The sequence below is a fragment of the Trichomonas vaginalis genome, chromosome I, assembly GCF_026262505.1.
Source record: "Trichomonas vaginalis G3 chromosome I, whole genome shotgun sequence".
NCBI lineage: Eukaryota > Parabasalia > Trichomonadida > Trichomonadidae > Trichomonas > Trichomonas vaginalis.
The window spans coordinates 8,523,386-8,544,831 of record NC_067203.1 but is presented as its reverse complement, the minus strand read 5'-3'; the positions used below and the strand labels follow the sequence as shown (position 1 = coordinate 8,544,831).

At 33.7% G+C, this 21,446-nt stretch overlaps 8 protein-coding genes across 8 annotated transcripts, besides 2 other annotated features; 3 read left to right on the top strand and 5 right to left on the bottom strand.

Annotated features, from left to right (window-relative positions):
* Positions 1-1,593: 1,593 nt before the first annotated feature.
* Positions 1,594-1,631: a mobile genetic element.
* Positions 1,632-2,991: 1,360 nt separating this feature from the next.
* Positions 2,992-8,417, bottom strand: TVAGG3_0952680 (C2 domain-containing protein family; the record flags this gene model as incomplete). The annotated part of the gene is made up of 1 exon (XM_001309936.2): positions 3,066-8,417. One exon carries the CDS (start codon positions 8,415-8,417, stop codon positions 3,066-3,068), a length of 5,352 nt encoding a protein of 1,783 aa, XP_001309937.1.
* Positions 8,418-9,079: 662 nt separating this feature from the next.
* On the top strand, positions 9,080-9,400 carry TVAGG3_0952670 (uncharacterized protein; the record flags this gene model as incomplete). The annotated part of the gene is made up of 1 exon (XM_001309935.1): positions 9,080-9,400. One exon carries the CDS (start codon positions 9,080-9,082, stop codon positions 9,398-9,400), a length of 321 nt encoding a protein of 106 aa, XP_001309936.1.
* Positions 9,401-9,843: 443 nt separating this feature from the next.
* Positions 9,844-11,228, top strand: TVAGG3_0952660 (SUMO transferase protein; the record flags this gene model as incomplete). The annotated part of the gene is made up of 1 exon (XM_001309934.2): positions 9,930-11,132. One exon carries the CDS (start codon positions 9,930-9,932, stop codon positions 11,130-11,132), a length of 1,203 nt encoding a protein of 400 aa, XP_001309935.1.
* A 224-nt stretch (positions 11,229-11,452) lies between these two features.
* Positions 11,453-12,211, bottom strand: TVAGG3_0952650 (uncharacterized protein; the record flags this gene model as incomplete). The annotated part of the gene is made up of 1 exon (XM_001309933.2): positions 11,472-12,194. One exon carries the CDS (start codon positions 12,192-12,194, stop codon positions 11,472-11,474), a length of 723 nt encoding a protein of 240 aa, XP_001309934.1.
* Positions 12,212-12,308: 97 nt separating this feature from the next.
* Positions 12,309-12,345: a mobile genetic element.
* Positions 12,346-12,968: 623 nt separating this feature from the next.
* Positions 12,969-14,743, bottom strand: TVAGG3_0952630 (uncharacterized protein; the record flags this gene model as incomplete). Its single annotated transcript, XM_001309932.1, has 1 exon — positions 13,068-14,615. One exon carries the CDS (start codon positions 14,613-14,615, stop codon positions 13,068-13,070), a length of 1,548 nt encoding a protein of 515 aa, XP_001309933.1.
* Positions 14,744-15,109: 366 nt separating this feature from the next.
* Positions 15,110-15,719, bottom strand: TVAGG3_0952620 (box H/ACA snoRNA binding; the record flags this gene model as incomplete). The annotated part of the gene is made up of 1 exon (XM_001309931.1): positions 15,186-15,719. The coding sequence occupies one exon, from the start codon at positions 15,717-15,719 to the stop codon at positions 15,186-15,188; it is 534 nt and encodes a 177-aa protein (XP_001309932.1).
* A 216-nt stretch (positions 15,720-15,935) lies between these two features.
* Positions 15,936-17,854, top strand: TVAGG3_0952610 (uncharacterized protein; the record flags this gene model as incomplete). Its single annotated transcript, XM_001309930.2, has 1 exon — positions 16,199-17,605. One exon carries the CDS (start codon positions 16,199-16,201, stop codon positions 17,603-17,605), a length of 1,407 nt encoding a protein of 468 aa, XP_001309931.1.
* Positions 17,855-17,917: 63 nt separating this feature from the next.
* On the bottom strand, positions 17,918-20,282 carry TVAGG3_0952600 (uncharacterized protein; the record flags this gene model as incomplete). The annotated part of the gene is made up of 1 exon (XM_001309929.1): positions 18,054-20,282. One exon carries the CDS (start codon positions 20,280-20,282, stop codon positions 18,054-18,056), a length of 2,229 nt encoding a protein of 742 aa, XP_001309930.1.
* Between the last annotated feature and the right edge of the window lie 1,164 nt (positions 20,283-21,446).

Sequence of the window (21,446 nt, the reverse complement as noted above, 5' to 3'; positions counted from 1 at the left end):
AACAGGTGAAAAAAGAGGTGAGATTTCACCACTTCACCTAAATTTATTTTTGTGCTATGTTTTCATACGTGTGAGGGTGGTGATATCATTAATTTTTAAGTTTATTTTTTATTTTATTTTTTATTTTATTTTTATATAAATGACGAAAACTATTGAGATAACAAACTACAACGGTCATGAGTTCAAGAATTTGTTCTTCGTTCCTCGTGAAAATACATTCTATCAGATACGAGGGAGAAAGGGTAAAGTTAGTTTGAGCGTTTACGACAACAAACATAATGGGAGATATATAAAAGCAATAGATACAAACGGTAAGCGTGTTTCATTAGCTTTGTCAAAACTTACTAACATTTATTTTGACAGTGAGTTTGACTCTGACGATTGGAGTGACAGCAGCGATACTGAAGAATATGAACTATTGTGTGAAGCACAGCAATGGGAAGCGCTGCAATACTTTTGTAAATGAGAACATTAGTGGGAACGTTAGTGAGAACGTTTATTTTTTCATTAGTGAAGTCGTTAGCGAAAATGTTAGTGAGGTGAAGTGGTTGGCGGCTTTGTAAATATTTAAGGTTAAGTTAGTGTTGTCGTTTGTGTTGTAAAATATACGTTAGTGGTTTTGTAAAGTGTCAAACCGTTATCTTGGGTAAGGTGGAACGCAGTGCCGCCGTACCCAAGATAGGGATACTAACTTTTGCTCAAATGTTGGTGGATTTGGTTTTCTGCCGCGACTAACTTTTGGTAATTCGATTTCTTGAAGTTGAAATGCTCTTCTTATTGTATTTTCGGCAACATTCAATTTAATTTTACCATTTTCCAATTCAACTTCCTTTCCTACACTTTTGTAAGATTCACCTTCTTCTATTCTTCTTTTAGCTTCAAATAGCCATTCTCTGCTTATAGATTTGGCAGTAGTCATAAAAGTGGTCCTTCTTTTGTGATAAGATTCAAATTTGAATGTGGATGATAAATAAAAATCAAAAATAATTGTTATAATTTAAATGAAGAAGTAATTTAAAACGATTTTATTTATGATCAAATTTTATATATTTTTTTGGATCAAATCCATTTTAATAGAATTTATATACTATTCATCTATTAGTAAACACTACCGTATATTATTTTTTAAGCTATCTTATTTTTTGAAGTTTTATTCAAATCTTTGGTCGCAAGAAGAATTGCATGATAAATAAAAACATTTAATCAAAGTCAATTTTATTTTTCATATTCAAATGGACTGAGTGTTAACATTTAACATTTTTTGCTAATTGTCGTCAAAAATTAGGCGTAAAGCAAAAATTGATATTTCATATGGTTTTATGATAGATAAGCATTATATTCCCACTCATTATATTCGTAAATTTTGAGGTTTATCCTTCGCTTTTAAGATCATTGAATTTGATTTTTATATAAAATAGTTATATATTAGAAAATAATATGAGTTTATGTGATATTATTTTTCAGAAGATTTTGTGTTCTTCTTCAAAATTTTATTTTTTATTAAAAAGAATCCTTACAAAATATACATTTACTTTAATTAATATTTAAAAACGTGCTCTATCAAAAGTTCCAAAATTTCAATATTTTAGCTTTTCTGAGGTGTCACTTTTGATGAATTTCTGTTTACAACAAAATGATTCGAAAAGTCCGATTTTAGTGATTTTTTTAGCAAGTTTTATACTTTTCAATTAAAAAAATCCGAGTTATTTTTATATAAATAATGATTATAGAATTGATTTAACTCTTGTTCCATAAAATTTGAATTTGGACAAAATTGAAAATCATTGAAAATCATTGAAAATCAAAAATCAAAATTCAAATATTTGCCTTATTTATGAATTCTATGTTTCAAATGCAAAATAAATCTTCCGATAAACTCTCACAAAATAATTTTGAAGTGGTTGATATACTTATCAATTTAATTATTTTAAAAATGATTTATTATCTTTAATTATGCTTCAAAATCTAAATTAATTATATCTGTAAGTCCTTTTGAATTATAACAAATTATGACATAATGTTGATTTATATTAGATCACTCATTCATTTAATGCAACTTTCATATTTTATTATCCAAAGTGACGGTTTTCTAGATATTAATATAATAACTCAGAATATGATATATAATAATATTAATTCAAAAATTCATCTGTAAAAATATCGGTAATAATTTCGATAACTCACTCAAAAAATGTCACGTTTTATTCATAAGTCAATTTTTGAAATATGTCTGAATTCAATTTAATTAAAACTTTTAAATTAAATTTAATGAATTTAGTTTGTACTATCAGAATTACATATAAAGGAAATTATCCCGCATTTAATTTAATAATTTTTACTTTTCGTTAATTTAAATTTTCCGAATTTCTTCACACGTTCACATATATTGGATTAAAACATCAACGCCAATATGTTTTTCATATTTTGATGAAATAAATCTTTAGTTTAAATTTATCAATCTCTAATCCGTAGGAAAAATGGAATATATCACTTTCCATGTATCACAATATGCATTTTCAATAATCCAAATTTCATTTATCCCATATATCATGATATTTGAAAAGTCTCTCCTATAATTCATTTATTAATTTGATCGGAGTATAAATTTCTTACAGCATACAATAATTCGTTAAAATGAGTAAAAATTCAAATATTTAATTAATGTGTGTTATTTATTTGTTGCATTTGTTAATATATCAAATTCGATGGTTGAATATTTGGTTATGATACATTATGCACACTGGCTCTCAATCGTTACGAAAAATAGAAACAGAATTGGAAATCCGGAAAAAATAACGATAAAGATGATTAGTAATTATAACATTGAATTACCTTACAAATTGTATTGCAGTTATTATTAGAATTTTTACTATTTTTAGAGAAAATTATTAAATTCTTTATCTCTTGTCCTATGGGAAAATAATAGCCGGTAGTTAAGATGTCTTTGTATAATTGTTTCGGTTTTTTAGCTGGATTATATATATAATTCTAATTAATTCTTGTTTATTAAAAAAAATGAAACATTTTGATATTTTTAATATCCGGTTACATATAAAATATTATTTTCACTCATCTTTCTTTGGGATAGTTATAATTCTTTTTGCACCTTCATCATCGGAAGAAGAAGACGATGACGATGAAGAAGATTTCTTCGATTTCTTGGATTTAGAAACAGATTTAGACTTAGATTTCATTGAATCTTCCTTATGAGACTTAGGTTTCATTGATTTGGATTTAGATTTCATGGAATCTTCTAGTTTCAAGTCTCTTTCTGCAACGAAAATTTCATCTTCGTTGTTCTGATCTTTCTTGGATTTAATCTCATCTTCATTTTCTTCAACTTTCTTTGCCTTTACGACTTTACGACGTTTAGGAGTTAATTTCTTATGATTCTTGAAAATTGCATCATCCATGTTGTTTTCTTTCTCGTCTTCATCCAACCATCTTGATTTCTTCTTCATCTCTTCAGAAGCGATGCTTTCTTTCTCATCATCGCTACTGGAGATGTCGTTTCCATGTCTCTTTGGTGTTGTTATTAAGTTCTTTCTTGGAGAATAAGTTGGTTGTCTGGAGCGTTTGATTTCAGCAATTTCTTCCATCTTCCTTCTGTTTTCAAGAGTCCTTCTTGGAGAATTGATGTTTGTTGCAAGATAGAGTTCTTCAGCAACTCCATCATTCTTATCATTGTCTTCTTTAAGAGGGGACAAATACTTCTTGTTCAACTTCGAATTCTTGTGGTTGTTATACCATCTGACTTTCTTCTTAGGTTCGGAAGAGTCTGAATCGGAATCAGATGATGAAGAAGAAGAACTCATTTCTTTCAAGAACTTGTGATTTGAATAATCAACTTTCTTTGAAGGAGAATCCAACTTTTCGCCTTCATCATCACTGTTATCAGCATTAGAAACAGTTCTCTTTGTAACAGGCTTCTTCGGAGCATCTGAAGGAGGTTTGTCATTAACTTTATCATCTTCAACATCTGCGAGATATTTGTGTTTCTTCTGTGTAACTGTCTTTGTGAATTTGACTCTGAGTGTAACTTTTCCTGCATCCTTTGATTTGTCCTCGAGATCCTTGTAGATAGGAACAACGACTTCTTTCTCTTGTTCATCGAGATATTCATCTAAAGTGATGAAATTGCGTCCGATGAAGTCGTTCTGAGTATTCCTATCATAATCGTAGACTTCAACGTGTAGTTTGCGGCCCTTTGGAGTGTTGTCATCTATTTTAGGATCATTGAAATCGAAGTCAAAGTGTTCATCCCAAACAGGAGATCTGTTGTTGTTAATAATCTTTGTTTGCTTCTTGAATTCTTCTGTTTCAGAAAGATAAACAAGTGCATATGGATCTGCACCTCCCAAAATATCAACTTGTGGTAAATCTTCTGCTTTGATGACATCTAAATCTAAGTGCCATGTAATGCGTTCTTTGACTGCTTCATTTTCTTCTTCATTGTCATCGAACAGGTTCTTCATTCTCTTCTTTTCGACTTCAAGAGATGGAGGAGGCTTCTGGAATGATGCCAAAGCTGTTGTTGTATCAACAACTTGTAAGTTCTCTTCTTCAGCAACTTTTGCATCAACTTCTTCTTGGTATTCTTCTGTAACAGAAACTTCTTCTTCAACAAGTTTGAATTCTCTGACATTGACAGGGATTTCAGCTTTTTCTTCATCTGTTATTGGTGTCCAGACTTCTACTTTCTTGTTGACTTTGTGTTTCTTGCTGACTAACACTGTCTTCTTCTCTTCTTCCTCTGATTTATCTTCTTCTTCCTTCATTGAAATTGTGGAATATTCCTTGAGTTCTTCCTCTTCGTCGCCTTCATTGAATTCGAAGACTTTTCCATCGATGACAATGAAGTTCTTCTCTTTAGGCTTCTCTGGCTTTTGGGCACTTGGTAATTCAACTTTGTCGCCTTGTTGAGTCAACAAAATTGATAATCTTACTGTTCCTCTTTCCTTTTGAATCAAAGCCTTCTTCTCGAGTTTGACTTCTTTTTCGACTTTGTTTTCAAACTCGAATTCCTTAAGAGCTAATTCGCAGCTTCCAACTAAGTCGTCTTCTCCTTTATCATCGTGATCATAGACTTTGATATGGAGAACATCAGAGTCTTTGTCTTTGATAGGAATTGAGAAATCTTTGTTCCATGCTGGTGTTCTGTCGTTTTCAATGACATCTGTCTTGTATTCTTCTCCTTCGTCATTCAACTTGAGAACACAGTATGGATCGCAACTCATGTCAATATCCATGACAGGAAGGTCCTTTGCATCAATGACAATTACTTCAAGCTTTGGTTCGAAAGCGACATCTCTTGTCTTGTGAGATTTATCGGCTTTTTCATCATCGCTTGATGAACTTGTCAACTCGATGAAAGCTTTCTTTCCTTCGTCTTCTGACTCGGATTCGCCTTCTCTATCTGACTTGAGAGTGAGCTTGAGATGCAATATTCCTCTATTCTTTCTATGGCCTCCTTCTTTCTTCAATTCGATGTCTTTCTCGACAGGAACATCGAATGTGATGTCATCGAGTTTGACTTCGCCATTTCCAATCAAATCATGGTCGTTGTCATTATCCCAGTCCATGACAGTTACGTAGAGAACATCGGATTTCTGGTCCTTGACGTCGAACTCGAATTCTTCGTTCCATACCGGATTCTTGTTCACTTTAATGACATCTGTTTTCTCTTCACTGTCATTAAGTTTGAGAAGGACATATGGATCTGATTTTCCATTTGTATCCATTGCAACTAAATCTATTGCATTGACAACATTGACGACCAATTTGACTGTCTTCGGCTTCTTCTCTTCTTTCTTTGATGCTGGTTTGACTTCTTCTGTTTGTTTGTGAATGAAGAGTTTGAGTTGAATTGATCCACGCTTCTTTCTCATTCCTCCTTCTTTCTTCAATTCGATGTCTTTATCAATGACTTTGTCGAGCTCGTATTCGTCGAGTTTGAGTTCGCAGTTGCCAATTAAGTCATCGTTGTTGTCATCATCGTGATCGAAAACAATGACGTGTAAAACGTCTTTGGACTTGTCTTCGAATGGGATGTGGAATTCCTGGTTCCACTTTGGATTCAAGTCGTTCTTGATGACTTCTGTCTGGTAAACTTCGCTTGATCCGTTTAAGGAGAGCTTGCAGTATGGATCTGACTTTCCAAGAACGTCCTTTCTTGCGAGTTCTTTAGCACTTACAACTGTGATATCTAAGACATATTTATCTTTAGGTTGTTCTTTCTTATCTTTGTCTTCGTCATCGGATGATGAAGATGAAGAAGAAGATGATGATTTCTTGGTTGTCGCAACAACTGGAGGTTCAACAGCTTCCGCTTCTTTTTCTTCCTCTTTCTCTTCTTCTTCTTTTTCTTCATGTAAAACTAATTTAAGATGAACAGTGCCTCTCTCTTTTCGATGACCACCTTCTTTCTTAAGTTCAACGTCTTTCTCGACTGATGAATCAAGTTCTAAGTCAGAAATTGTGAGTTCATTTTCACCAATGAGATCATGATCGTTGTGTTCATCCCAGTCCATGCATTTAACATGTAATTTGTCGGATGACTGATCTACAACTTTCAATGTGAATGTTTGGTTCCATTCGGGATTCTTGTTCTTCTTGACAACTTCTGTCTTGAACTCTTCAGTATCATTAAGGCTCAAAATAACATATGGATCTGATTTTCCATTAAGATCCATCGCTGCTAAATCTGTGGCTTTGACAACTGTAACATCGAGTAATAACTTCTTTGGTTTTTCTTCTGGTTTTGGTTCTGGTTCTGGAGCTGGAGTTTCAACAGGGACAGGAATTTCAGCAGGTTTTTCTTCTGCTGGTTCCTCAACAGGTTGTTCCTCTTTCTTTTCCTCTTCGTTCTTTGGTTCTTCAGAAACTTTACGAATTGTGAACTTGAGGTGAACTGTTCCACGATCTTTACGAAGACCTCCTTCCTTCTTGAGGTCGATATCCTTTTCAATAGGAGTGTTAAATTCGTAATCTTTAAGATCGAGTTCGTAATTTCCGATTAAATCGTTTGCGTTGTTATCATCCCAGTCGTAGCATGTAATATGTAATTTGTCTTTAGATTTATCTGCAATAGGAATACCATTAAAGCTTTGATTCCATTCTGGATTCTTATTTTTCTTAATAACGTCTGTTTTGTATTCTTTTCCTTCTCCGTTGATTGTTAATACACAGAAAGGATCAGCCTTTCCATTTGCATCCATCATTGGAAGGTCTTTTGCATTAACGACTGTAACATCAAGAACAATTTTTTCTTCTTTCTTGATTTCCTCGTGGAATTCTTCCTCTTCTTCTGGGACTTCATCTGATTTCTCAAGTTCTTCGTCAGATGATCCATCAAGAACATCAGGATCCTCATCATTTTCTTCATAAGATCTAGTTTCAGTATCTGAGTCTGATTTTGGCTCATCGACCTTGTGTATTGTAAGTTTAAGCTGGACATTGCCACGATCTTTGCGGTGGCCACCTTCCTTCTTTAATTCAAGATCTTTTTCTGTAGTTTCTTCGTATTCTAATTCACTAAGTGAAACTTTAGCAACGCCGATAATATCATGGTCGTTGTGATCATCCCAGTCGTAGCAAGTAACGTATAATGTATCGTTAGATTTATCATTGATTTCAAAGTGGAATTCCTGGTTCCATTGAGGCTCTAGAGTTTCTTTAATAACTTTTGTCTCTAATTGCTCGCCTTCTCCGTTGATTGTCAAAATGCAGTACGGATCTGCTAATCCATTCTTATCCATTTTAACAAGGCCCTTTGCGGACACAACAGTAACGTCTAGCTTAGCCTTTTCTTGCTTAGCTTCATGGTGATCAGATTCATCTTCTTCTGATGAAGATGATGACGAGGAAGAAGAGGATGATGATTTCTTTTCCTTTTTCTCTTTCTCGAAGTCGTTAAATTTGTTTTCAACGTCGTTTGGTTTTGTTGGAGAAGGTGGTAAAACAACTGGCTCATCATCAACTACTGTTGATGGTGTAGATGATGTTGACGAATTATCATCAGAAGTTCCTTTTCTTTGATCGACTGTAATTTTGAATTTGATTTGAATTTTTCCTGTTTCTTTATCATCTTTTACAATAGGAATTATTTCGTTGTGCTCTTGTTCGTCGTTGAAATCGCATAAATTAATCATTGCACTTCCAATTAAATCATCCTTTCCGATATCATCGTCCATAACTTTCAATTCGAGATAATCCTTTTCGGAATCAACCTTTTTAATTGTAAATGTTTCATTCCAAACAGGATTTAAGTCATTTTCAATGATTTTGGTTTTATCTCCTTTAGAATGACTGCTCACCTTAAGATTACAATATGGATCTGCTTTCCCATTAACATCGGTTGGGGTCAGATTCTGGCCGCTTAAAATAGTAATCTCTAGTGTGGTGTGCTTTTTGCTCATTCTTGTATAAATCAGTTAAAACGTTAGGCACGGTTAGGATTGAATTTTATAAATTTATTACACGTGTGTTGAACAATAGCTAAATGGGAGACCTTGTAGAAGGTTATTGTCTTCCCTATGATGTAATTATGAACTACTTCGTATGAGTTCGGAAAATTCATTTTGAACATGTTAAAATACTTTTTATCGGCGTTCATTTTTGAACAAATTAGTTGTCCAAGTCAATGGAAATTAGAGTTGCTTTTTGTTATAGAACAATAGCTGTAAGCAAATAATATTTCTAATAAAAGTGTTGTTTTCAGCAGCATTTTTTGAAGAATTTGAAGTACTGGAAGAGAAATTAACTGCACGGTGGTTAAATTCCTTATATCATTAATGTTGTCATGATATCTTCTTCAATTGGAGGATAAGGAATAGTTTTCCTGATACGATAAACCATATTTTGGATGTCCAATTTATCAGTGAGCTTATTGATGCTCAAAATTACTTTTATGACAAAAATGATTTGAATATTGCTTACAAACATCGATTACATACGCTAATTTTTAGTGATTTAGTTATTACATAGATTCAACAGGAAAGTGAAGAGGGAATGTAATAAAAAGAAATCTTCAATTTACAAGATTTTGTCAATTTTCCTTAACGTACAGTTTTAGATTTTGATGTCGCAGTCACCTCAAAGATCACTCCATATGTCCGATTTGCAGAGTCCTAAAAAGTCAAAAAGAGAGAGGGAAGCTAGCGATATCGATTTTTCTGCTCAATGCGCTGCTTCCAATAAGGAAATTGAGTCTCTCAGATACGACATTCAACTCTTGATGACAAAAGCCCACGCATATTGCAAAGATACAGGAGTAAGCACAGATGGACCAATTCTCCCATCAACTCCTCCAAGATATTCATGTTCTAATGTTTCAACACCAGGATCGCCGTTTTCAATGAATGGATCTTTCATGAATTCATCAAGTAGATCAAGAAAATAGTTAATACTTGTTTGATTGTTATAAATGTTTTACAGTTCAAATTTTTTGTTCAGATAATAAAGGAAATCTATTCATTTTTTATAATTTATGATCAGATGATCCTTAGGTTAATCTAAGACTACAATTCGTAATCCCTATTGATTGAAATTATGCGAAAAGGGAGAGATCATAACTACCAAATTACCATTTTTAAGCATTCATGTCACAAGTCATTAATATTTTATAACTTTCACCATAGAATTATGGTTGAGAAATTTTTACACGGTTTCAAGTAATGCCACTTTTTGTTGTCTCAATTTGGGCGATTATTCTGATGTTTACAAAAAAACTTTTATGTTGATTCACTTCTTAATAGTATCAAATTTATAGTATATCTGTAGATTTCTGATATAGCAATAAACGATAATTGTAAACGATAAAAATTTTCTTATCTCAAATGTTTCCAAGCCCTTTTCAGCTTGGTACAAATTATCAAATCAAAGATAAAGTGCACAAGCGAACGCTTACATTCAGGGAAAATTCTCCTTCCATGGATTTTAGCCTGAAAAGGCGTTCAAATTCAGTAGATCAACAACAAGAAAAAGATGAGGGTAAGGCCTTTTTAATGCCAAAAAGTTCCCTTCCTCCTAAAGCTAATAAATACTTCTTCATTGACAAAGAACCATTAACTCATCAGCAACTGTTAGCACAAATTTCAAAGCTTTCAAATGTTCGGATTTTTAGAGTTGCAGTTTGTTTAAACTTACGTCCAGCAAATATAGAGACACTTAAGTTTTTTATATCGCGAATTTCTCTTACCGATGAAATGATGTTAGATAAAGTTGAAAAAGCTTTATCAATGGCAACAACAAAAGTAACTCCAGGAGTTCAAGGTCCAATCAACCCATCATCTACAGATTATCCATTTTTCGATATTCGTTACAAACCTTTTGAAAATGGCCCAGCAATCACAGACAAACCGATTGATATGGGTTTAGCACCTGTAACTTTCTCTTTTCAGATCCCTATTTTGCCTCCAGATATCAGAATTATTCTTCAATCTTTTTTGGTCGGAGTATCGCCTCCAATGGTTCGCTGGCCACAAACTCTTTCAATATTCGTTAATAATTGTCTTATAAAGCCTCAAGGAATTTTTAATTGTATGTTGATTGATCTTAGTCAGTTTCCTCCTGGCAGTATTGTTACAATAACAAGCGCACAAGAAACAGCTCAGTACAAATTTATTGTCCGTTGTGCAAAATATTACACTTACAACGTTATTATTCAATCAATCAAGGCTTTTCCAAATAATGAGTATTTTAATGAAGCTGAACTATCATTAATTTGCCCACTTACTGGTCAGCCTCTGAAATTCCCAGGAAAAGGCAATCATTGCAGACATACCCAAGCATTCAACTTGAAAGCTTACTTAAAGAGAGGAGTATCAACAGGTAAATGGTACTGCCCAATTTGTGGTAATTATTCTCCACTAGAAGCTTTAATTTATTCATTCAAAACAGAAGAGGCCCTAAATCTCGTTAAAATGTCTAGACCAAAGCCTCAAAACTACAGTGGAAGTCCACAAGTTATGCCGCCGTCCGAACCACCGCAGCAAAATATTATGTCTCAAGTTTCTCAAACTCAGCCAGGAACTCCTGAACCTGAACCTCCAAAAAATGAAAATCCATTTGATTTCGAACTTAATGATAGTATATTTGATGATGAAGAGAAAGAATTTTATGATTTCTATTAATCCTACGACTTTTTTTGGTTCTAATTTATGTTTTTATTTGTTTATTTTTCCATGATATTAATTACATTTAATTTTTATTATAAATATTGATGTTTTCTTGATTTTTCAGATATTTTTCGGAAAAAATTAAAAGTTATTGTTTGTAACTTTAGTATAAATATCTTGATATTATGCCTATTTGAAATATAGATTAGTTATTCCATAACTCAAAATCAACGAATAAATATTGAATTAATTTATTAGAAAGAGAAAGGAAATTTATTATTATCTTAATTGTAGATGTAAAAAGATTAGTAATTTTTGTTACTGAGCAAATGACTCCTGAAACATTTACAATTTTTAGTTGAGGGCCTTGACAAGTGGTGGGCGAACAACTGTGTAGGAGACCTTCTTGATGAAGACCTTGCTGAAGTTCTTGTTGCAAAGAGCAACAGCCTGTGGGAGTGTTTGCTTGGATAACCAAAGCTTGTATGGCCATGTGAGGACGTAGCAGCCAGCGCCAACAATGCCGGAGACAACGCCTTCAACTGCACGCTTTGGCCAGAAGCCGTTGACCTTTGGAACAATCATTGGGTTGATGACATCGGCAGAAACCTGATCTAAGCCGTTCTTGACTGTATGGTAGACAGCCTGATCGAGGAAGGAATCCTTGTAGCCCTGGAATGGCTTGACGCCTTTCTTGCGGGAGTTCTGGAGTGGTGTGCCGAAGAGGCGTGTAAGAGCCCACATTGGAACACCTGTGGAGGCACCGAATAAGAATGGGTGCTTCTTGGCCCAAGCAGCAGCACCTGGGACAAGAAGGATTGTGTTCTTGGAGAGTTCCTTAGCAACCTGCTGGACACCAGAGATGGCGCAAAGGTCACGGAACTGTGGAGCTGTGATGTTAGCAGCTGTAAGCTTCTTGCCCTGGGCGAGTGTGAAGAGTTCGCCGCAGATGCCTGAGATGTAGCCGGCACCGAATGTGCAAGCGTAGGACTTGAGGTGGGCCTTGTTGAAGAGAGATGTGACTGGGCACTGGCACTTTGTGCACTGAGCTGGAGCAACCTTTGCTGGGGCTGGCATTATGTTTTTTACAGAATCAGTAAACGATAAACACCATTCAAAATTGAATGTCTATTATTTGATCGCTAAGTGGTCAAACATTCTTTCCAAAATATACAATGGACATTAAAATTGTAATAAACAGAAATTCATCAAAAGTGACAGCTCTCAATTTTTTGACATTTGTAAATTCTAAATTGAATGAGAAAAATGAAATAATACTAAGCATAATACAATATTCTAGATTTAATTATAATTAGGAAAAAGTTAGTTTTGAGAGTACTTTTCATAGGCATATAGAATGAAATCTTCTGAAAAATAATATCACATAAACTCATATTATTTTCTAATATATAACTATTTTATATAAAAATCAAATTCAATGATCTTAAAAGCGAATGATAAACCTCAAAATTTACGAATATAATGAGTGGGAATATAATGCTTATCTATCATAAAACCATATGAAATATCAATTTTTGCTTTACGCCTAATTTTTGACGACAATTAGCAAAAAATGTTAAATGTTAACACTCAGTCCATTTGAATATGAAAAATAAAATTGACTTTGATTAAATGTTTTTATTTATCATGCAATTCTTCTTGCGACCAAAGATTTGAATAAAAGTTCAAAAAATAAGATAGCTTAAAAAATAATATACGGTAGTGTTTACTAATAGATGAATAGTATATAAATTCTATTAAAATGGATTTGATCCAAAAATATATAAAATTTGATCATAAATAAAATCGTTTTAAATTACTTCTTCATTTAAATTATAACAATTATTTTTGGTTTAAAGCAGCATTCATAAAAAATCCTAATTAGTTTTTTTATTTCTGGAAACAAGTAAAATAAAAATGTTTAATGCTAAAAAATAATAGTAAAGTTGATTAATCATATTCAACAACTTCCTCTTCCTCATAAACTTCTTCGTACAAGTGAGTACTGCTACTTTCCTTTTCATCAGCAGGAGGTGGAGCAGGTTTACTTTCCTGCTTCTTTGATACTGTTTCTGATTCAGATACTTCCTCTTCTTCTAAGACAACTTCTTCCTCTTCATCCTCTTCATAACTATCTTCAGAGTTAGTCTGAATTGAGCCTGTCTCATTGCTCTGTTCTTGAATACTCTGTATGCTGCTGCTGAGATCAACATCTTCTGGTGCTGCAATAGGAACTCTTCCTTGTCCGCTGTTCATCATCTTCTCGAAGGCAGCGATTGCATCACTTCCTGCCTTAGAAGACATTATCCTGGACTGTGTTGGCCTTGGAACAGAAATGGCGCTTGTCTTATTAGATCCGCCTTGTTCGCCATCACGTGTTGATGTGTCGAAGATGTCGGCGGTTGGTTCGCCAGTTGGTAAGCGGGAATCTGAGTCTGGTGGAAGAGGCTTCGATTGGCCAGACTTCATTGACTTCATGTACTTCGAAAGTGCATTGGATGTGCCTTCTAAACGCTCGGCAGTTAACGATGGATTGTCGATTGTGCCTGTCATCGACTCCGGGCTGAGATCCTTGGAGCAGAGTGTGGCATATCCATCGCATTTGTCGGCATTGACTTCGCGGTCCCTGAGTTTGGAGGAAATCATGAGAGCGGAAAGTCTTTCGGCAAATGATTTTGTAGGTGCACCACGAGCTCTGTTTTCTTCGCGGGCCTTGATGAAGAGTTCATCAACCTGCTTGCGTTTTGGATCTTCTGGCTTCTGTGGTTCGTCGAAGAAAGAATCATGAGAATCTGTTTGCCTTGTATGGGTATGTGTACGTGAATGTGTATGTGTGTGTGACCTTGAATGTCTTGATGATGGTTCTGCATCGATGTTTGGTTTCGGTAATTTGTTCTTTGGATTTCCAAGGCGATCGTATTTCTCTTCGACTGTATTTAATGCAGTGAATGTATTAGATTCCTCACGAATATCGCGTGAGCGGTGATGATGCTTATGCTCTTTCTTCTTTGGTGGTTCTGGATCTGTTGTAACGAGAAAACCAGTGAATTCATTTTCGTTTGAGTTAAGGAAATCACCTGTAGTGAAATTGTCCTTATCTGGAACTGTGTATTTCTTTTGCTTTGGTTCTGGCTCGTTCAAAGTTGTTGTATGATAAACAGTAATTCCACATCCGTCGACAATAGAGTGGAAAAGTTGTTCTGTCTCGTGAAGTCCTAAGCGACGTGCAGTCCATGCTGGATTATGCTCTTCATGAATATATTCATTTGTTTCCTTTTGTGCCATAGCAAATGAAACATCCATTTTGTGCTTTGCAAGGAAATTGGCAACATATTCACTGGCAATTCTCTGAGCAAGAGACTTTTTTGGTTCTATGAAAGGTCTGATTTTTTTCTCTAAGTTATGAGAAAGTGATTGTGCAACTGCCTTATTATAAATGCGTACAATATGCTGCTCACTTTCAGCATCATCAATAATGCCATGTCTCTTCGCTTTCATGATTTTCGTTATATGTCAGTTATGATGTAAAGCATAGAAATTATTCTTGATACTGAATCCTATGATAAATACTCATGAATTGGAAACAAAGACTGATAAGTTATGATCTACTACTATTTTGAAGCCAATATCTTTAACCTTACTCCATTATAATGAATATTATTATTTATATAAAAATTCAGATGTGTAATTGTTCAAAGAGATATGAAAAGATAGCATTTCTCTATATCTGCTTATGATATGACCACATTGTATTATAAAAAATAGTAATACTTTATATCCAAGAAGAAATTAATTAGGCTGATTAGATAGTTCTTCGTGGATATTGATATTGTGAGAATTCTAGCCCATTCGTGGTAAGCATATTGTTATAGTTTTAAAATTCAAAAATATATTCTTAAATAATTAGTAAAAAATAAAGAATTATCCGCAGATAACTAATCTATAACTCGTTTGAAGATAAAATTATTGCATCATTAAAGCTCTAGGTTTAGATTTAGGAAAAAATAACGTATGTAATTAAAAATAAGCCAAATTCTAATTTTTTATTTAGTCTATGGACAATCTACTCTAATGTCCTCCGCGACCACTGCGTCCGCCACGGCCACCACCGCGGCCACCGCCACGACCACCACGGCCGCCACGGCCGCCACCACGTCCACCACGCTTTGGTGCCGGGGCATCATCAGTATAGAAGGATTCTGGATGGCAACGATTTTCTGGAGCATAAATCTTATCACCAACCTTTAACTTTTTGAGGTAGCTATTATCTTCAGGAACAAGATTGAAGCGAACATCTGTGAGTGGACCAAAAACGTCTCCTACTTTACCTACTTTGTTTTTATTTGCATCCATAAGGAAGGTTTGTGTGAGTGGAACAACATTATCTTTAGATGAGAGATGATAAACTGCAGTATTATTTGCGAGATATTCGAAGGTACCAATTTCGATTGTATTACCGTTGTCAAATCCGCCATCGCGGCCACCTTTGTTAAATCCAGAGTTGCCACCACGGCCGCCGCCACGACCACCGCCGAAACCACCACGATTTCCGCCGGCACCGCCGCGCCCGCCGCCGAAGCCGCCACGACCTCCACGATTCATAGAATGGTCTCTCAAACCCCTTAAATTGTGAACATTACAAAATTAACTTTCTAGTGTCTTCCTATTTGGATGCTTTTTTCGTCTTCTCCGATTGATTGTTCGCATCCCTTCTTGAAATATCGGCAATTTCTCCATGAATTTTTAACATTCGATTTCAAAACTGTCAATTCAAAGTTGAAATGATATAAAATAGATATATCTAACCATAACATGAATATTTATTTGTGTTCCAATTCTTTTCTCAATAGAGATTGATTTCCAATCAGTCATTCCTTTGTTTCATAACTTGATACCATCTACAAAGTTACGATGAGTTAATGGTACTATACCAATGCCTCCATGACGTTAAATAATTGATCAAAACATGAATCGAAATTTCTTTTACATAGATAAATGTTCATCTGTATGAGACGAAAATTCCAGAACTTTTTATGTGTATTTGATGTCAAAAAAGTGATCAATTTATTTTTGGAAGGATTATGGAGGAAGATTACAAAACTTCCCCCTCGACACAAGGAATGGATATTGAACGAGAAGATAATAAAGTGGCAGAAGAAGTAGTAAATATCCTTCTAACAAAATTTCAAATACTTAATGATCTAATTTTAGAATTTGGTTCAAATATAAACTTAGCAGAGCAAATATCAAAAGAATTGGATGAAACTGCAGGGTATTTGATTTCAATTCCAAAAAATAAGCAAAATTTTATTCTTGAAAATTTAGAGTATCAACATATCGGTAACACAATGAAAATAATAGAAATAATTGCCTCTTTTAGTGAGATTTCACCTGAATTTAAAGAATTAATCTCAAAAGAATTGAAAATTATAGACATTTTATCATCAATTGAAGAGTTTTCATTTTTAAACCTAAGCCAGTATGCTGACTTATTTATATTTCAGCACCTTTCAATGAATTTCACTCATGATGAAGATATATTCACACGAATTTTGTCAATTATCAGAAAATCACTATTTTCAGATGCTGCAGATATAACTGTATCAATACTCTCTATAGAAAATGTGCTTGATCTTGTTTCACATGAGCATGATTTATTTTATGGAAAAAATCTTGAAAATATAATTATGATAACTTTTTATTATGCAAATCATCCAGAATTTGATCCTTCTAATTTAAGTTTTGCAATCATATTGATTTTCATTAAAGATGACTTCGAAGATCCGACTTCTTTGTGTTTCTTCTTTTGGTCAATTTATTATCTTATAAATGGAGATAGATTTGACTATGATCATATTGATGATTTGTTTTCTTTCTTAGATCGAAGTTTGCATCATTTAAATTTCGAAACAAAAGTATTATTAACACAAGTACAGCAAAGATATCTAATTCCGCTACTTAAGATATACTCAACACTGTCTATCAAAGGAATATCAATTCCTGCTCTTGATCCAACACTTTTAGTAAGAATTATGCAATTAGCATCTTCTGATTTATTTAGTGAATGCGAGAATTTGATTTTATTGAATATTATTCATCGAAGTCCTGAAGAAAGAGTCGATTTTATGAATTATCTTATTGGAAATTCCGGAGAGATTGAATCTTCAAAAAAGGAAAACATTTTATATATTATTGCATCAATAATTAATTCTCTGAGTGATGACATTCTTAGAACAATTATTTCACCTGATCTCCTGGAATTCCTGTTTTCAACTCTTGATCAGCTTTCAATCGAAAGTCTCAAGGTGTGTATCAAGGCAATTTATAGATTATGGACATCACTAATACCTGTTTCTAATGTTCATTTAATGAAAGACTTTATCAACGAAAATGATTATCTAAGTTCATTTTCAGACATCTCTGAAGAAATTGAAGATGAGGACTCTATAGAAATACTTGATAAGATTATCGCTGAATGTTCTGATTAATATTGTTATGTTTGTTTGTATTACTAAAACTCTAATTCATAGATATATAATAGGCGACTATTCTTGTAGAAATTTGTGTATCAAATTCAATTTTAAACAATCGTTTTTGCCCATTTTTTTGCACCCTATGTAAAACCCCCAAATATTAAATGTGAAAGCTATCAGAACCACATGATCCATATTTCATTCTATAAATCATATGTATATTTTCTTGATCAAACGAGAGAATGCATTTGTTATGAATTGTTAATGATTCAATACCAATGATATGATGAAATATTAATCAAATCAACTAAGTTTAAAATGTTCCCAATTAGCAAGATTCTAGATATGACATTTATCTAGACTGGAAAGATATCCATCCATTACATTTAAACATTTCGAAAACATGTATAAAATGAAATATATTTACATAAAATGGTTATAAATAAAAATAAAATGATGTTGATCATCCGCAAATAATATCAACATCTTTCTCATGATGAGCGAAAAGAGCGCCAAGGTACCAACCAGTTGCAGCAGCACCGAAAAGAACTGTTGTCTCCAAAATCTTTGTCAACAGTTCAATAGTTGATCCATCCAAAACAACATCGAGTGTTTCGTACATCTTTGTCATCAGTTTTGCGCACTTTGTCTTTCTTACTTCGAAAGCAACCATTGGAACTCTCTCTTCAGGAGAAACAAGAGAATCTTTCTCGCGTTCTATTGCTTCATCCATTGTATCTAACATTCCATCTTCAAGAATGCAGTGTTGGTCATCACAATCAGCGACTTCCCATGGTCCGTCGTCTTCATTGTTATTTTCTCCATCATCATTCTTCTTTTCTTCCTCTGATTTCTGTTCTTTCTCCTCATTAACTTCGAGATGAATTTCATCTGTCTCTTTTTGATCAGTTGGAGCTGGAGGTTGTTCCTGGTCATCTGGAAGTAATAACTGCTCCATGTCGTCGCGGTGGTTGATTGCCAATGATGAGTTCTTACGAGATATGTTCTGTGTTACGACTTTTCTGATAATTGTTGGATCGTCTTCATCCTCCTTTGTTCCCTTTACATCATCAAAGCAAACGATGAAGAAACAGGACACAATTGGAAGGCCAAGAAGAAGGATCGTAAATGGAAGGGACATAACTTCAGGAATTTCATATCCGAAGTAAGAGATAACAACGATGATTGAGAATACAAGGTTGACACCTTCTAAAAGTGTTTCCAAAATGTTATTGAATTTATGGAGATAAGGAGCGAAGTACCAAGTGACGACGAACGAGAACAAGTAATAGAAAGGCTGAGCTACGATGAACGGTAGCCAGAGAATCTCCGAAATAACTTCAATAAGCATAGCAACCAGTTTCATTACAATTAGGAAAACGCACCAGTAGCAATGTGTGAACTTGAAGTCCTGGAAAATGAAAATACCGGTAGTATGAAGACGGTTTGTGATGGCTTCCCACTTATCTTCAGATGTGGCTCCGTAAACGTTGATATTCCTAACGAAACCTGTATTTCTGCGTACAAGTAAATACCACATGATGGGAATGCCAAACATAATGATGACCAACGTGTAAATTACAACACCGGCCATAATCCCCAAAACGTCGTCAACGAAGAGCAGAGCTGGGGAGGATTTCATGCGGAGCTGGTAGGTGCCTTTGCACATATCAACGCAAACTCCTGTAACGTGGCGAGCGCATGGTAAACATTCGACGGTTTTGTTGATGAATGGGTCAAGGAAATCTGTTCCTTGGTGCTTGTAGTAGAAGTAGTAGTCTGGATCGCAGCCTTGTGGCTTTGGAGTCATGTGATAAACTAAACACTGAATAATAGGGATATAAAGGACATCTAAGGCAAGCATTAAGAATCTAAGACCCCAACGTCTGATGAACTGTTTGATTTTAACTATAACTTTGCGGCCACATGGAAACATTTTGAGCATAAAAGCAATCCAACAAACAAAGCCTAGTGGTAGCAAAAAGATTGGTAATACAATACGTACAATCTCTGGAAGTTTGCCTGGATCGAAAAACAAGCCTAAGCAAACATATCCTCCAATAATAAAAGCAAGACCGAAAAATAGCCAAATTGCGGCCTTCCAGTAAACTCCCTTCTCCGGGACAATATCAATGAGTTTTGAAAATTTACGAATTTGTATGTTTAATTCTTTGAATGTGATAGATTTTTCTGATTGAGGCATAACATGGCTCATAAAGAATGAGCAAATGGATCTAACGAGGTCGAAGAGTTGCTCGTTCGTTTTGCTTTTGTTGTAAAACATTAAAACAATACGAGAAATAATATAAATTGCTGAAACAACGGTCCATGTTGTTGTTACGGAGTCAAATCCTACAACAATACCTGTAGTAAGAAAATATGTAAAGCATGCTAAGCCAATAACATCAATAATGTGCATAATTACATCATAAAACGGAAAAATAAACCAAATGAAAATAATATCAAGAAGAAGTGGAATACCAACTGAAAGTAAAACTAACTGGGATCTGAAATCAAAATCTGGAACATCTGGAACGCTTGCTTCTATGGTATTATAAAAATTAACCATAACTACAAGCAGTTTCTGAAGTTGTTTAGGAATTTTAACTCCATGGAAGTTAGCAGCTATACCAAGTCTTTGTACATACGTAAAAAGTGTGACAATGACCTGAGAATAGGATACTGCACCCATAAATTTTTAAAAAAAATTCAATAATTGACTCGGACTTTTTTTAATGCATTAATTGTATTGAAGAATGTATGTAGCATATATTTAATTAAAAACGTATCTTAAAATTTCGGAATGATTCAATTTTTTGTAGAACTTTTCAATAAGTTTACAATATGGCAGATAGAAGTGATATAAAAGGATTTACTTATAAATGTTAATGAGGTTGGTAAAGTCGGGATTAAGGTTCCCAAAAAAACTTTGAATGAAAAAATGATAGTTGTGTATTGGATGATGTAGTCGTGTACGTTTTTCAAACTTTTTTAGTTTTTCAAGACTGAAAATAAAATTGAATTCATACATCACAAAAGAGGTAGGGCAACGATAGGTCAAAAAGGCTTCTCTGATAGATTTCCTTGCCTTTTGGATATGCTATAATATATAGCCTAGCATGATAGGATATGATGTCAAAAGTTAGAACATAACTTAGGATCTTGAGAAAAATGAAAAACAAAAATTACATAAAAAAAGAAAAATTTTATCTAATTTGTTTTTTTGGACCGAATAAGTAATTTTATTGAATTTCAATACGACACATAGATTTTATTATTAGTAATAAATATAATGGTTTACTATTAACAAGGAACCTAAACTAATGAAAATTTGATTTCAAATATTGTATATGATTATCATAGATTACCAAAATATATTGCTATTTATGAGGATATAATATTGATTATTAGTAAATCGTATAAATTTAATAAATATACCATGAATATTGAATGAATTTCTTGATTCATAGGGGTAAAACGCGCTTTTATATGATTTAGACAGAGAATTTATGAGATGTAAATAACACAATAAAGGTTTATATTGAATATTTTCTAAAAATAAATCGAAATTATAAAAAACAATACATTTATTCATTGAAACTACTTGGATAAATATGAAACAAGCATTCAGGCAATACTTTTGAGACTTCAACGCATCTGATAATTTTTATATAACTTCACCTCTTATGCTTAGAGTGGAGGTATTGAGATCGTATAAGTATAGATGAGCTCACATTCAGATATGATGTGTGAACTTCTGTTTTCACTGCAATTTTGAATCAGAATAAACTCAAAACAAGAATAAAATGATATACTCACTCTCTAAATGTGTTCGAGATTTAAAGTTGTATGAATA